We start from the raw sequence: 15,376 nt of genomic DNA, 5'->3' as shown, positions 1-15,376 counted from the left end.
AAATCCTTCCTTGGTCTTGAGGGAAAAACACCCTGCCGGGAACGATTCAGCAACGGGGCCTTGCCCTTATTTTGCAGCCGATTGTCCTCGAGGCGTTTATACTCCTCAATACGCTTCATAAGTTGTCTCATATCCTCGGAGGTCATTTCGTCAACAACTCCTGTAGTTCAGAGTCCTCGGGCAGCCCCATTCTAAAAGTGCTCACTGGAATCTTCTCGTTACCCCCACCAGTTTCATTGTATAGCTCCCAATACCAGCTGGCATAACTCCAAAGGGTTTCACCGACCCTCATCTTTATGGATAGCAATGCGTCCATCGGTTGTGGCACCCGGCTGCATGTCACAAACTGAGTACCGAATTCTTGGATTAGCTTAGCAAAACTATGAATGGAACCTTTTTGCAACCCATTAAACCATCTCAACACGGTGGGGTCGAGACTTGAGGGAAACACCTTACACATTAGTGCATTGTTGTCTGTGTGCAAAGACATCATGTGGATATAATGATTGATGTGCTCTACCGAGTCCATTTTCCCATTGTAGGAGTTAAATGGTGGCCGTGTAAATCTGCTTGGCATAGGGGCCCGTTCAATTTCGTTTGAGAATGGCAACTGAGCGGCTCTTCGTACGGCTCGGCTCATAGCATCCATAGCAGTGTTGTAGGGCTGTCGCTCCTCCGGGAATCCGAACCACGGTCGGCATATCTGCGTGAATGTGAACGGTCTCGGCATTGAAGTGACTCTCGAGAATGGGAGAGGTTCTACGTCGGCATGATTCTCGGGAAAGGGAATGATCCCGACGTTGACGGGAATCGGACTAGCTGGATCCTTTCTCACCTCAATTTCCCATGCTACCATCCCTCCTTTCTCGGTCATCTTGGTCCCTTCTCTAGCACCAACCTCTTGCCTCCAACTCCAAATCCCTTACTAGTCTACACAACCGCTCCAGTTCCTAGTCTCTCTTGTTAAATTGCCTGTGCCTTGAGGACCTGACATTGTTCGATGAGTTTGGTCTGACCCCTCCCCAAGGCTAGACTTTTCCTCTCTTTGCTCGTGCTCCCTATCCTCACGTCTTTTTTGTCTTTTCTCTCGCCATGTGGATTCCAGAGATGACCCCATAGATCCACTCTCGGCGGGGCCTCTAGAATATCCTTTAGACATTTTCCCATTTGTGAGTCTCAGTTGAACCACAGCTTCATAGGATAGCCCCATGGTGGGTGCCAATTATGCGCACCTGAAATAAGGTTGTTGGGCCTAACTTCACTTGGGCTCACAACTTATTTGTAATGTGGGTTTAGGATTTCCTACTTCGGGTTGTTTTTGACACAAAGACTCAACGAAGCTGTTTTTCTCTCTCTCTGTCTCTTACTAAATCACTCTTTTTCTCTACTCTCTGTTTTCTTGAGAACCTTTCAACAACCATTTCCTTTCCCCAACTTCTCATATTTATAGCTCTAGATTAGTGGAGAGATCATGATTACTACCATAGTTAGTGCAATTGGTGGTCCAATATCATCAGTTTTAAGTGGATGGTTAGGTGGGAGTGGAATGTGGTGAAAGTGGCCTTGGAACTTGGTTCCAACTCCAACAGGCGTGCCCGACAATGGTGTTTCCTGGGTGTTGCCAGACATGATATGGACGGTGTGTTTGGACATTATTCTTTCTTTAGTGTTCGGGAATGATTGCCAAGCAAGGATTAGGTGGCAAAACTTAGGCTTGCAGTTCGTGTGGGTTCAGACTGGGGTTTTGGGTACAAAGAGATTGGGGCCATGGGCCACGTTGCTGGGCCAAAATTCAAGGCCCAAATGGATCTATGTACCTTGGTGCCGTACATGTAAAATTTCAAATTTAGAACGCTTAAGGGAAATTCATTAATTTTCTACTAGCATCATATACTCCATCCTTTGCAATAAAGTTGTTAAAATCGAGATCTTATAATTGGTAAAAGGGTTTTTAATTTGGGTAGGATTAAAAAATTAACATTTTACTCTAAAAATGAAAATTTACCAATAATAATGATGTATATTTCCAATCATATATATTTTTAACATTATTCAACATTGTTTCCATCAATTAATGCAATAATGGATGTAGAAACACAAACATAATATAATAGAGTGGAAATCATAATATGTCGTTTCTTGTTCTTTAGAAAACGAGATTTTAATCACTAAATAATAAATAGAACACCAAATAAGCCACGAGGCACGATGATCTTAGATCTTGCTTAATTGGAACAACTTTGTGGTACTATATCTTATGTAATATAATGTGAGCACCAAATTGAGGTTGAAGAGTTATGATTGAGTAAGGAGCATGAGCATAGGATGAGGACGTCTCAAATGAGAAGTTCTGCAAAATGAGTGACAAAGCCATCTTGGTCTCTACTAGAGCAAAGTTTTGACCAACACATATCCTCGGACCCCCACCAAATGGGAAGAATGATACTTGGCCCTTTGTTGCCTTTGAAATGCCTTCTGAAAATCTCTCCGGGTTAAACTGTTTTGCATTCTCACCCCACAGTTCATAATCATGGTGGACTAGGATTATTGGTAGAGCAATCTCCACTCTAGCTAGTATAATCATATTTCCCAACTTGGTTTCCTTGTGAACCCTTCGAAGTTGCGAAGCTGCTGGTGGGTACAACCTCAGAGCCTCATTCAATATCATGGTTACCTACACCATGGACAACCAACTATTACGAAAGTGCATTTCTTAAAAAATTTTGTAAAATAGAATAAGTTAATTAAATTTTCCTCTTGAAGAGTATTCGATTTTGAAGCTCATTTATGATTGATAAAATTTGAAACAAATTTGTTACTCGATCTACAAACCAAATCAAATTTGAGGTTTGCACTCAAATTAGTGGTCTATAGTCTATACTACCAAGTGCCAACTCTAACAAAAAATGAGTATGCTGACTATCATAAGCTCAATAGAAAATGGCTTTTACTCGATCAATTAACTAATATTGACAAGAATATTCATGGATGTGAATATTTCATCTTCGAAAGACATTACAAATAAATTTTATAGGAAAATAAAGAAAAATTGGAATCTTTAGGGAATACTTACAGTTTTGAGGTGATTTAACCCATCAAAGTCAGGTTTGTTCTTACCAAAGACTTGCAAAACCTCTTCTCTTGCACGAGCTTGCCAATTTGGATACTTACTCAACAAGTAAAACCGAGGTTGTCCCTTCCCCAGCAAGGTAGAAAAGCTTACATTCCTCAATTACATCCTTAATACTCATTCCAGCAATCTTCTTATTACCAAATTCCTTAATTTCTCTAGAATTTGGTTCCATTAGTATGCCTAATAAGTCGTCATTTCTGCCATTGCATGCCTTCTCCCTTTTGTTAATGATTCCCATTAGTAAGTCTTGTACTTCCTTGCAATTTCCTTCATCCTCCTATGTGCCTTAGTCGGTAAAAACCTGCATGCATAAATATTAGCTATTAGTAAATTGAGAAGATTGAAGGCACAAAAACGGAAATTGTATTAATTATAATGTGATGATCTCTATTAATTTTTGTGTTTGATGAGATGTTCAGGAAGTAGGTTATAACCAATTTCGTTTCTGAATAAACAATAAAATTTGGAATTTTGTTTTCATTGGAGACATGGTTTTAAAAACCGAACAGGACCGACCGATTCAACTAGGAACCTGAACCAATCGGATCCGGTAAAATCACCCAAAATTTGTCAAAAATTGAGTGAAACTAGGAATTGGGGCCAAAATCAATTTTTTGACCTTACAGATTTTTAAAACAATGATCAGACTTGAGATGCATGAGAATTTTATTTGGAAGGTGAGCCAAGCAATTGTTGAAATTCATTGAAATCTTGTTATATTAAAAAATAGTACATTCCTATTAAAAAAAAAAGCATATATATATATATATATATATATTTTTTTTTAATAGATACAATAGAATTTCAATAAACTGAATTGTAATTGGTTAATCGTACCTCATTAAAAATCAAATTTGACTTTTTTTTTGGGGGGGGGGGGGGTAGGGAACCAAATTTGACTTTTCTATTAAAGAAGGCTGAGTTCTTTCTTGCTTTCTTCTACTTTATGTTTTCAGTCAAAAGCTCTTAAAGTGTGGGAAACCAAACTGGTTAAGGTCAATTTGAACATTGTTTTCAAACTTATCATGGTGTGTTCATTGAGCTCCTTATATTTTATTTATATTTCTAATTTTTTTTATTTTTTTTATTTTATTTTATTTTTTTATATTTGAGATTATTTCTATGTGAGATGTCGAGAAGTTAGAGGGTGAGAAGGGGAAAAAATGGATGCTTACTTTTTGTTGATTATATCCACATGATTACATGAGGTCACCCCAATTTTGTGAAAAGATTCATACTGGATTGTATTATATATTCTCCTAGATTCGCCTCGTGTGTACCAAAAAAATATATATATATATATATATAATTAATATTTTAGAAATTGCTCTTTTCACTATTTTGAAGGTCTTCCTCATTGGCACTACACATTTGTATAAGGTTATCAAGTTTTAGAGAATGAGTTCTTCTTAAGAGACCTCATTTTCTATTGCCACAGGTATCTTCACCCTTGCCTTGAAAAGAAGCAAGCATTTTTTTGTTTGTTTGTTTGTTTGTTTATTTTTATTTTTATGGCTTTTTTTGGTTTTTTTGTTTTTTTTTTTTTGTTTTTTTTTTTTTTTTTTTTTTTTTTTTTTTTTTTTTTTTTTTTTTTTTTTTTTTTTTTTCCAATCAGTATTAAATTAATATGCAGGGAAACTTTCTTCTATGGGAATGACATGGTAGGAGCTCAAAAGATCTTACTTCTGGTTATACTAGTCATGAGATTGTAGCTAGAAATTTATTATAGGTTGGTTGTGGTATTCATGCATTGGTCTTTTGGAGCTCTTCGTTAATAGAATTGTTTGTTTGATTGGTTTTGGACAAATGGTTTTTATCTTATTGCATCAAGAAGCATTCGTGGTAAATTGATTTTTTTGTGTGTGTGTGTTGGGAAGGGGGAGGGGGGGGGGGAATAAAGAGGTTGATACTAAATAAACTATAAGTTCGAAAATGTTTTTATTTGGAGTTTGCTTGGAATTATATGCCTTTTGTTCATTTGGTTGGGCTCTAATTGGTTTTGACACTATTTTTGGATGCATTTGGCACCTATTGGCATATTTGGAAGTAGCTTGAGATGATTTGCACTTTGGTCTTTTGGTTGGGCTTCGTTTTGATTTAGCACCTTAAGTAATCGTGGCTTGAGAGTAGTCTCTAGAAGACAGGGAGGATTTTGATTACATTTGGTGATCTACAAAATCTCTTCATTGTGGATAATTTTTGAAAAGCTTGGTGCAATTTGTAATTCTTCATTTTCGGATTAAGGAGAAATTCTTTCTTTGACTTGTTTGGAAGATTGCTTGGTGGAATTTTAGTTACGGTGAAGATTATTAGAATTTTCCTTATATTCATATTTTGAATTGATTTTGGTTGCAATTTGAGATAATCCATAGAGACTTTGATGGAGGTGCAGGAGAATTTTAGAAATTCTTTCTTTGACTTGTTTGAAAGATTGCATGGTGGAGTTTTAATTATGGTGAAGATTGTTAGATTTTTCCTTATATTCATATTTTGAATTGATTTGGGTTGCAATTTGAGATAATTTATGGAGACTTTGATGGAGGCGTAGAAGGATTTTTCATTTAGGTGGTTTGATTAAATTCAAGCTACAATGGAGATGTGTCACTTTTGTTTCATTCATGCTTTAATCGCATATCTTTTGGTGCATAACAACATATTCTCCTTTGTTGACTTTGGTTTCTTCTATTGATTGAAAACTAATTCTTACCATGTATTCTTTTTTATGTTCCTTATAAAATAACTAAATTTTAAAATGGAAAAAAAGAGAACATGTGACATATCATAATTGGTGGACAAAACAAAAAAAAAAAAAATGATGGAAAATTGGTAGAAAAAAAAAATGATACTGATGATTTGTATTCTCTGTTAGTCAAAGATATATATGTTGCTCTCTTGTTTGATTTGTGTGGCGAGTCTAACAAGTTGGGTGATACAAAAAGGTGTGGCAAAAGGTCATAGTGAGAGACTACTTTAATGAGTGTTGTGCAAGAATTCCAGAGAAGGGAAATCTTCTACTTATTTTAGGTTTAGCCTCAAATTTTGTATTCAATCCCAAACATTTTTTGGAGGTAGTAAACTTTGTCTTTGAGAGAGAATAATTTTGGGTGTATTGGGGTTTGAGTTTTGTGAGAATGTCTCTACATCATTTTGTATTCTCCAAATTTGTTAGTGAAATTTCTTCTTGTTGCCACCCATGGACGTAGGCCAAACTGAACCACGTAAATTCTTGGTGTTCTCTTTTCTTTGTTTATACTTTATATTTTTTTGGTTAAAATCTTTTTATTTTTTTTATGGAAGGGTCCTTGTATCTATTAATTAATACATTTAAGTATTATTATTGCATTTAATTGAACAATTAAAACTTGTAGTATGGAAAGAAAGAAAAAAGATTAAAAAAAGCACAAAATATTGATGCAGCACAAGGTTGTACATCAAAATTAAATGGGCAATCCATTTGTTCTAGATGCCTAATATATTTGGTATATTAGTTAATACCAATACTAATAACTTTGAGGGTCAACAAAATAACCAATGCATTCAGTGAGTTAGATAGAGTGATAATTTTTTTTGGGGCTAAAATGTAAATTGCATTTGAGTCAATTCTCCATAAACAAGAATTCCATCAAGCCGTCGCCGGATCCTCAGGTTCAATCAGACATATATATGAATCTTCATGATGCTCCGAAAGCAATTAAAAGATCATTTAGAGATCCGCTACATTTGTATCAAAACATGTAGACACTTATGCAATCTTGCGAGGTTTTTCATGCACAACACGCAATATTCTTTGCTACTTTTGTTACATGTGCAAGTACAGTGTGATTTGGCCATTACAAGAAATACATGTGTTAATGTATACTCACTAAATTGTCTTGACTTGTTTTTGAAATATAAAATTGGTTAGGCTTGTTTAGTGTGCGTGTGTGTTTGGATCTAACAAGTTTTAGAATTATTAAGTTTTAAACCCAAGTTGTTAATTAGATTTATTTTGAATAAACCTTGTTAAAACAAACAAACATCAATATCATGCACAACGAAAAATTAAATAAGAGAAGATATGATAACCTAGGAAAACCAATGAAGCAAACTAGTTTCACTGTAAAAAACTTGGGGGGAAACCTTCTAGAAAAGCAATTCATTATAGTAAAGAGAATTTTTAGATCTAGTACAAAACTTTTGTCCCTAGCCTCTACAATTCTCATAGATGAACTTAGAGCAGAAACCTTCTACTACTTCAGAACCTCTGAAATCTTCAATATATGAATGCCACCCTTTTTGCACGGATCCCAGTACATGACTAACACACCAACTTAAGGATGATTGTTGGCTGCAAAGTTCTTCACTTCATCAACAATGAAGATCAAGAAGCACTTGGTTACAAAACCCTAAGGCGTAAAGACGCAGTAGCTTCTTTCAGAGACAATAAGGCATTCGGTCACTTTTTGCATGTGTTCCCCTTGTATTCTCATGTGTGACGGCCTTTAAAATAAACCTTATATATATCTAGGGTTGTGAGAAAAGAAACCCTATACATACATGTCAGCATGGGCCGAAAATCAAATCTGGAAATCTAAATTTCGTAATTCTTGATAGATACAGTTGTCGAGCTATCTGTTGAGACCTCGATAGATACATTTGTCAAGATATTTGTCCGGAATCTGTCCAGCTTTAATGAACTTCCCATCTTTACTTGTTTCTTTGACAGATTTGCATGACTTCAATACTAGACATGAAGAGGAAGGAGAGAGCAAGGTACTGCCACCTTTGGGAAGACACAAAGAGAGTATGTGCAAGAGTAAAGAAAGAGGAAGCCGCACAAGAAAGGAAAAGAAGAGAGAGCAGCCAAGAGGGAGCCGCTTAAAGAAAAAGGAGACAGCTAAGAGAGCTGTGCATGGAGAAAAAAAATAAAAAGGAGAGAGCAAAAGTTTGCCACCATTGAAAGAGATAATTAGTGTGTGTGTGTGAAAGCAAAGAAAAATAAAATAGATTTTCTTTAGCTGAGAGACATACACAAAAATTATTATAATTGATTTTATCATAGTGAAATTATTCGGAGTTTGTCTCGTGGTTTTTCCCTTCAAAGATAAAGGGTTTTCCATGTAAATTTTGTGTTCCTGTATGTAATTGTTATTTTGGATTGCTTATATTTGTAATAATATTATTTGGGACCCAATAGTTGTTTCAACTTGCATTTGTGCCTCGAATGAATATCAAGCAAGACAAAGTAGTTTTCAGGCAGAATGAAGAGAAGTTGTTGAAAGTGCTTGACATCTATGAAAAGAGGCTTAGGGAGGCTTAGTTCTTGACTAGTGATGAATTTTATTTGGCAGATCTTTCACACTTGCCCAACACTCAGTACTTGGTCAGTGACACTAATAAGGGCAATTCATTCACTTCGAGAGAAAATGTGGGGAGATGGTGGGACGAGATATCGAGCCGAGAGCCGTGGAAGAAGGTGGTTGCTTTACAAAAGGGTGCTTAGAAAATTTGGTTGGCATTTCTTAAATAAATTGCTTTAGTTTGAAGAATTCATTTTCTTCCCCTTTTTTCCTTAGTTTTTTGGCTGAGTCCAAAGAGATTAATGGCATTTTTATCTCCCTAGGTGTAATATTTCAACTTTAGAATGCTTAAGGAAAATTCATTAATTTTCTACTAGCATCATGTACTCTAGCCTTTGCAAAAAAGTTGTTAAAATCGAGATCTTATAATCGGTAAAAGGGTTTTTAATTTGGGTAGGATTAAAAAATTAACATTATACTCTAAAAAAGAAAATTTACCAATAATAATGATGTATATTTCTAATTATATATATTTTTACCATTATTCAACATTGTTTCCTTCAATTAATGCAATAATGGATGTAGAAACACAAACATAATATAATAGAGTGGAAATCATAATATGTTCTTTCTTGTTCTTTAGTAAATGAGATTTTAATCACTAAATAATAAATAGAACACCAAATAAGCCATGGGGCACGATGGTGATAGATCATGCTTAATTGGAACAACTTTGTGGTACTATATCTTATGTAATATAACGTGAGCGCCAAATTGAGGTTGAAGAGTTATGATTGAGCAAGGAGCATGAACATAGGATGAGGACATCTCAAATGAGAAGTTCTGCAAAATGAGTGACAAAGCCATCTTGGTCTCTACTAGAGCAAAGTTTTGACCAACACATATCCTCGGACCCCCACCAAATGGGATGAATGATACTTGGCCCTTTGTTGCCTTTGAAATCCCTTCTGAAAATCTCTCCGGGTTAAACTGTTTTGCATTCTCACCCCACAGTTCATAATCATGGTGGACTAGGATTATTGGTAGAGCAATCTCCACTCCAGCTGGTATAATCATATTTCCTAGCTTGGTTTCCTTGTGAACCCTTCGAGGTAGCAAAGCTGCTGGTGGGTACAGCCTTAGAGTCTCATTGAATATCATGGTTACCTACGTCATGGATAACCAAATATTACGAAAGTGTATTTCTTAAAAAATTTTGTAAAATAAAATAAGTTCATTAAATTTTCCTCTTGAAGAGTATTCGATTTTGAAGCTCATTTATGATAGATAAAATTTGAAAAAAAATTTATTACTCGATCTAAAAACCTAATCATATTTGAGGTTTGCACTCAAATTAGTGGTCTATAATCTATACTACCAAGTGCCAACTCTAACAAAAAATGAGTATGCTGACTATCATGAGCTTAATAGAAAATGGCTTTTACTCAATCAATTAACTAATATTAACATGAATATTCATGGATGTGAATATTTCATCTTCAAAAGACATTAAATATAAATTTTATAGGAAAATAAAGAAAAATTGGAATCTTTAGGGAATACTTACAATTTTAAGGCGATTTAACCCATCAAAGTCAGGTTTGTTCTTACCAAAGACTTGCAAAACCTCTTCTCTTGCACGAGCTTGCCAATTTGGATACTTACTCAACAAAACCATTGTCCAAACAAGTAAAACTGAGGTTGTCTCTTCCCCAGCAAGGTAGAAAAGCTTACATTCCTCAATTACATCCTTAATACTCATTCCGGCACTCTTCTTATTACCAAATTCCTTAATCTCTCTAGAATTTGATTCCATTAGTATGCCTAATAAGTCGTCATTTCTGCCATTGCATGCCTTCTCCCTTTTGTTAATGATTCCCATTAGTAAGTCTTGTACTTCTCTTGCAATATCCTTCATCCTCCTGTGTGTCTTAGTCGGTAAAAACCTGCATGCATAAATATTAGCTATTAGTAAATTGAGAAGATTGAAGGCACAGAAACGGAAATTGTATTAATTATAATGTGATGATCTCTATTAATTTTTGTGTTTGATGAGATGTTCAAAAAAGTAGGTTATAACCAATTTCGTTTCTGAATAAATAATAAAATTTGGAATTTTGTTTTCATTGGACACATGGTTTTAAAAACTGAACAGGACCGACTGATTCAACTAGGAACCGGAACCAATCCGATCCGGTAAAATTACCCAAAATTTGTCAAAACCGAGTTAAACTGGGAATTGGGGCCAAAATCAATTTTTTGACCTTACAGATTTTTAAAACAACGATTGGACTTGAGATGCATGAGAATTTTATTTGGAAGGTGAGCCAAGCAATTTTTGAAATTCATTGAAATCTTGTTATATTAAAAAGTAGTACATTCCTATTAAAAAAAAAAATTAGCATATATATTTTTAATAGATACAATAGAATTTCAATAAATTGAATTGTAATTGGTTAATCCTATCTCAATAAAAATCAAATTTGACTTTTTTTTTTTTTGGGGGTGGGGGGGTAAGGAACCAAACTTGACTAAATTTTAGAGTTGAATGTTTAATCACTACCTTAGTCCAGGAAAGTATACAGATTGTGATACTTTTACAAAGAGTTGTGCTTGCTCTTTTTGAAGTTCAAATATTCTTCTTCCTTCTTTATAGCTACTTCCAAATGCTGTTCTTGAAATCACATCACTTGACATGTTTTCAAGATAAGGCCATATGTCTAACTCACAGGATCCATTTTCAGAGGTCAACCTCTCCCATTGGCTAATCATATCAATGCAACTTTGATAAAATGCAGGTAACATAAGCTGTAGCAATCACAATGTAAATTGTTTAAACTATAATAAATAGAAACAAGATTATTGGCATTATATTGTTCAACAAATCTCCATACGTAACTTTCCGCGCAAATTTTTTCACAGCTGTTGCAAATGACAAGTTACTAATGATATATAGCCCATATGAAAATCAATAACCATTTTTTTAAGAGAAAAATTACTAACAATTTACGACTTCAATAACAGTAAAAAAAATGTTATGTCCATATTATTACTCTATATTGTTTTTGATAGAATCCCAACTGCGCTTATAATACACATACGGTTTGAAATATATGTCAAATAGCCAACAAACAATTACCCTTTCATTTATATAATGAATTCAGAGTAGTTAAATGCTTTATAACAATTTCTTTTTTCTTTTTTACTTTGATTGCTATAGATGTTTTTAAGTTAATTTTTTTTTATTGAGATAGAATTAAAAATTTGTAGCATCTACCCATGATAATTATTCTTTACTTTTAAAACAAGATACTATTAAAAAAAAAAAAAAAATTCGGTGTAGGTAGCAGTCAAACTTTTCCCATTGGAGCAAACGAGAATCTAAGTTTAAATTTAATTGATATTATTCATATTTAAAAGTTTGAATGGGCATATAGATTTTTTTTTTTTTTTTTAGAAGAAAATAGACATATAATATTATTTGCTATACTAGCATTACTGATGTTTGAATGTACTTAGAATCTTATTTGCACACAATATTTTTGGTCAATCATATTTTAAGCAATAGATCAAAGGTAATATTTTCTATAATGACTTTGCATTAATTAATCAAAGTTAGTATCTAGCAATAATTATATTCTATGTGGTGCCTAGTGTATGTAGTTTGAACCCTACTTCGCCCATTAACTACCCATCTCAAAAAATATTGTCACTTTTAAGTTATGGGTACTGCTACAATCACAAATTATTTCACAACATTTTTACAAATTTTTTATGTGGCAAATTCTTACTGGTTCTCGTCTAGGTCCATTACTAACGTCATCTTTTCACATAGAAATAATCACTCACCACATCATTAGTTTGTAAAAAATTATGTAAAATAGTTTGTGTCTATAGCATTATTGATAACCAAAATGCAAACAATTCCCTATTGTGATTATTGTATTGTGCCTATAAGTTTTTTGATCACAAACATGTGCTAGACGGACATTTGAAACTTGGCTATGGAGTTCAGTACAAAAGTGTTTTTGTGTTAAACTTGATGATTTGTACAATATCACTTTAAAGATAAATCATGCTGCTCCAAACTAAGGTTCAACAGTTTTTACTCAAGACATAACAATAATATAATCTGGACACAACTATTGATTTCCACATGGATTTAAAAGGATAAGAAATGTAATATATAACCTTCAACTTCTCTAAATGGAAAGCAGGGTTGATAATCTTTCTGTGTTTAGCCCATTTCTCACCCTCGTAGTTTATTATTCCCATTGCAAGCAATCTAGTAATTGGATTTGTTTTGGGCTTCTGAAAGTCACCCATCTTGGTGAAAACATCTTTGATTTGTTCAGGGCTCATAATGTTAATACGGGGTCTTGGGCCAAGCCATGTAAAAGAATTCTTGCCTGCATTTGTTCACGAAGGTTAGAAGAAAATCCAATATTTTTTAGAAAATATTATGTCTATATCATTTTCATAACAAATCTCAAGTGAGAGTTTCTTATTAACTATTACTAATTGGCAAAAAATAATTTTAGCTGTCTGTTTAAATTAGAAGTAGTAACACTGGCTTTACCTAAGAAAATTTTGGCTCCACCGCTACCAATTTAGATTCTTGTTTATAGTTTAATCAATCGGTCTACCAATTTAGATTCTGGTTCAGATTTAAGATTTTGGGCATAAGCTAATTCATAGTTGGAAGCTTTTAAACAGAAGTTACAGGACTTAAAACAACCATACATACTTTATTGCTATGGAAATAAGTGAGATATAATTTGTGTTTGCTGCAACAAAATCTTTCGGTAATTAAGTTTATTGTAGACATACATACCATAATGCTTCACTGTGTGATGTTCAAAGGGGAGAACACGTGGCACAATATCATCAGAGAGTTCTATGGGTTTAGAACAAGCTTGCTTTATCATCATAGAGCCATCCTTCGTGTCCCCGAAGAAAAGTCTATAGGAATTGCCTACAAGACCTTGCTTTCTCAAGCACCTCTCTAAATATTTTGGTCTTAACCACACCCAATTCAGAATCATGTATGACAACGTTGTCATTATAACGAAAAGAACGGAGGTGGCAACTTTGTCCAGAGAAATTTCCATTTTTATTTTTTTCTTTGTAGAGAGAGAGCTAGAGGTAGAAGAAAGTGAAGAAGAGATAAGAATGGACGATATATATATATTAAGTCCTTGAATGGAGGTTTAACCACAATTACCAAAATTGTTGAAATATTTCGTCCAAACTTTTGTATATATATGTGTGTGTGTGTCAGTGATTTGGTCCAACTCCAACTCATTCCAATCTTTCTTTCATTCTCATCAGCTTTCACTTTAGAAAGGGAGAGTTTCCAAACCCAACAGTATGGATTAATATACGTGCGATGCATAAGTTTGGACGAATTATTTCAACAATTTTGGTAATTGTGGTTAAACCTCCATTGAAAGAATTTTAATATATATATATATATATATAGCTTTTAGTGATCCAGTAGCTGGAAAGCTAGCAGCAGTCTCAACTAGAGCAGTTAGAACTTTTAGCCAACCATGCGTCCCAACGAATACCAACAAGTGAAGTTAACGCTATATCTCATCCTTTCCTTAGTACGGTTTATCCCTAAACAAAATACCGATGAATGCCCCTTTACTAGCATGGGCGAGTCTCATGATTCTCAATTTCGAAATATCTTAAATAAGAGATGAGTGAACACCGACTGAACTTCTAGAGCTCTTTTTCGAATAAGGAAGCTTGTCTGTCTCTAATGCGAATGAGGAAAATAAGCTAAGTTTAGCTTTTTTATTTATTTTTTTTAACTAATTATTGTTTTTTGGCTTTTAAAATAATTAATTAAAAAAAAAGTAAAATGCTGACATAGCATTATTTAAATGCCTAATGAATTTTTTTGCTAATGTGGATATGACATGGATGTGTGGCTAATGACACATAGGATCAATTATTTATTTTTTAATTGCAAAGCCTGCCAACAGAGCACTTTGTTTACCACATATGCATTTTTTGTTAGTGGGTTTATCGTAGGGACCAAAATAGAATTGATTTTTAGTTTTTAGGGACTAGAATAGTAGTCAAATCAAAATACGGGCCAAAATGAGAATCGGCCCAAAATGTAGGGACCGAAAGTGTATTTTCGCTTTTATTTTATTGAGTAAGGTTGCAGCCTTGAACTATAAGTAATTTTGTAGATAAAATTTGTCCACTAATCTTTGATAATTTATATGGTTACCTCCTTTGTTTAGGGTCATAATCACTATTACAATAAATAAAATGTTCTTTTTAATTTCAATTGTTGAGATTTTAATTTTTAATTTTTAATTTTTTTTACATAGTAATTGTGCATAAATACATCCAACTAATTTGTACTTATTGAAGAATCACATTTTATAGAGTGAGCGTCATTTTCCAACCGGTCAACTCTTTCAAACTAGATTTAATTATTTGGTGAATAATTTAAATCAAAATTTTGCTTGCACTACCTATGATACTCATGCGTTCAAGGAAATTTTTTTAAGATGACATAATACATAGGTAACCCCACCCCTTCTCTCTCTCTAAGAAAAAGAATTCCCTTTTTCTTATTTGACATTCAAAATTTTAGTAGAATTCCATTCCTTTAGTTGCCCCCTCTACCTAATTCCAAAGGAATTTACTATATGAATAGAAATGTTATTAAAAACTTGCTTCTATAATATGAAAGAATAGTAAAACTCTAATCTTTTACTTTCAAAACATGTTTACACAATGGAAGTAAGTGAAAAGTGTGACGTTTATAGTTTTGGAGTAGTCACATTAGAAGTAATTATGGGAAGGCATCTGGGTGATTTGATCTCATCATTTCTATCAACCTCATTTGCATCATCTTCCTATGATGTGCTATTAGAAGATGTATTGGATCAATGGCTTGCGTTGCCTACAGGGCAAGCTGCCGAGAAGGTGGTTTTAG

At 33.9% G+C, this 15,376-nt stretch overlaps 1 protein-coding gene and 1 pseudogene across 1 annotated transcript; both read right to left on the bottom strand.

Annotated features, from left to right (window-relative positions):
- Nucleotides 1-2,226: 2,226 nt before the first annotated feature.
- On the bottom strand, nucleotides 2,227-4,556 carry LOC115963424 (annotated as a pseudogene).
- Nucleotides 4,557-8,990: 4,434 nt separating this feature from the next.
- Nucleotides 8,991-13,551, bottom strand: LOC115963018 (cytochrome P450 CYP72A219-like). Its single transcript, XM_031081905.1, has 5 exons — nucleotides 13,247-13,551; nucleotides 12,604-12,821; nucleotides 10,976-11,220; nucleotides 9,980-10,358; nucleotides 8,991-9,579 (listed from the first exon to the last, which is right to left on the bottom strand). Exons 1-5 carry the CDS (start codon nucleotides 13,521-13,523, stop codon nucleotides 9,154-9,156), a joined length of 1,545 nt encoding a protein of 514 aa, XP_030937765.1. The 5' UTR covers nucleotides 13,524-13,551; the 3' UTR covers nucleotides 8,991-9,153.
- Nucleotides 13,552-15,376: the final 1,825 nt, after the last annotated feature.

This window comes from Quercus lobata, chromosome 10 (assembly GCF_001633185.2).
Source record: "Quercus lobata isolate SW786 chromosome 10, ValleyOak3.0 Primary Assembly, whole genome shotgun sequence".
Lineage (NCBI taxonomy): Eukaryota > Viridiplantae > Streptophyta > Magnoliopsida > Fagales > Fagaceae > Quercus > Quercus lobata.
This window is presented reverse-complemented; position numbering and strand designations above follow the sequence as displayed.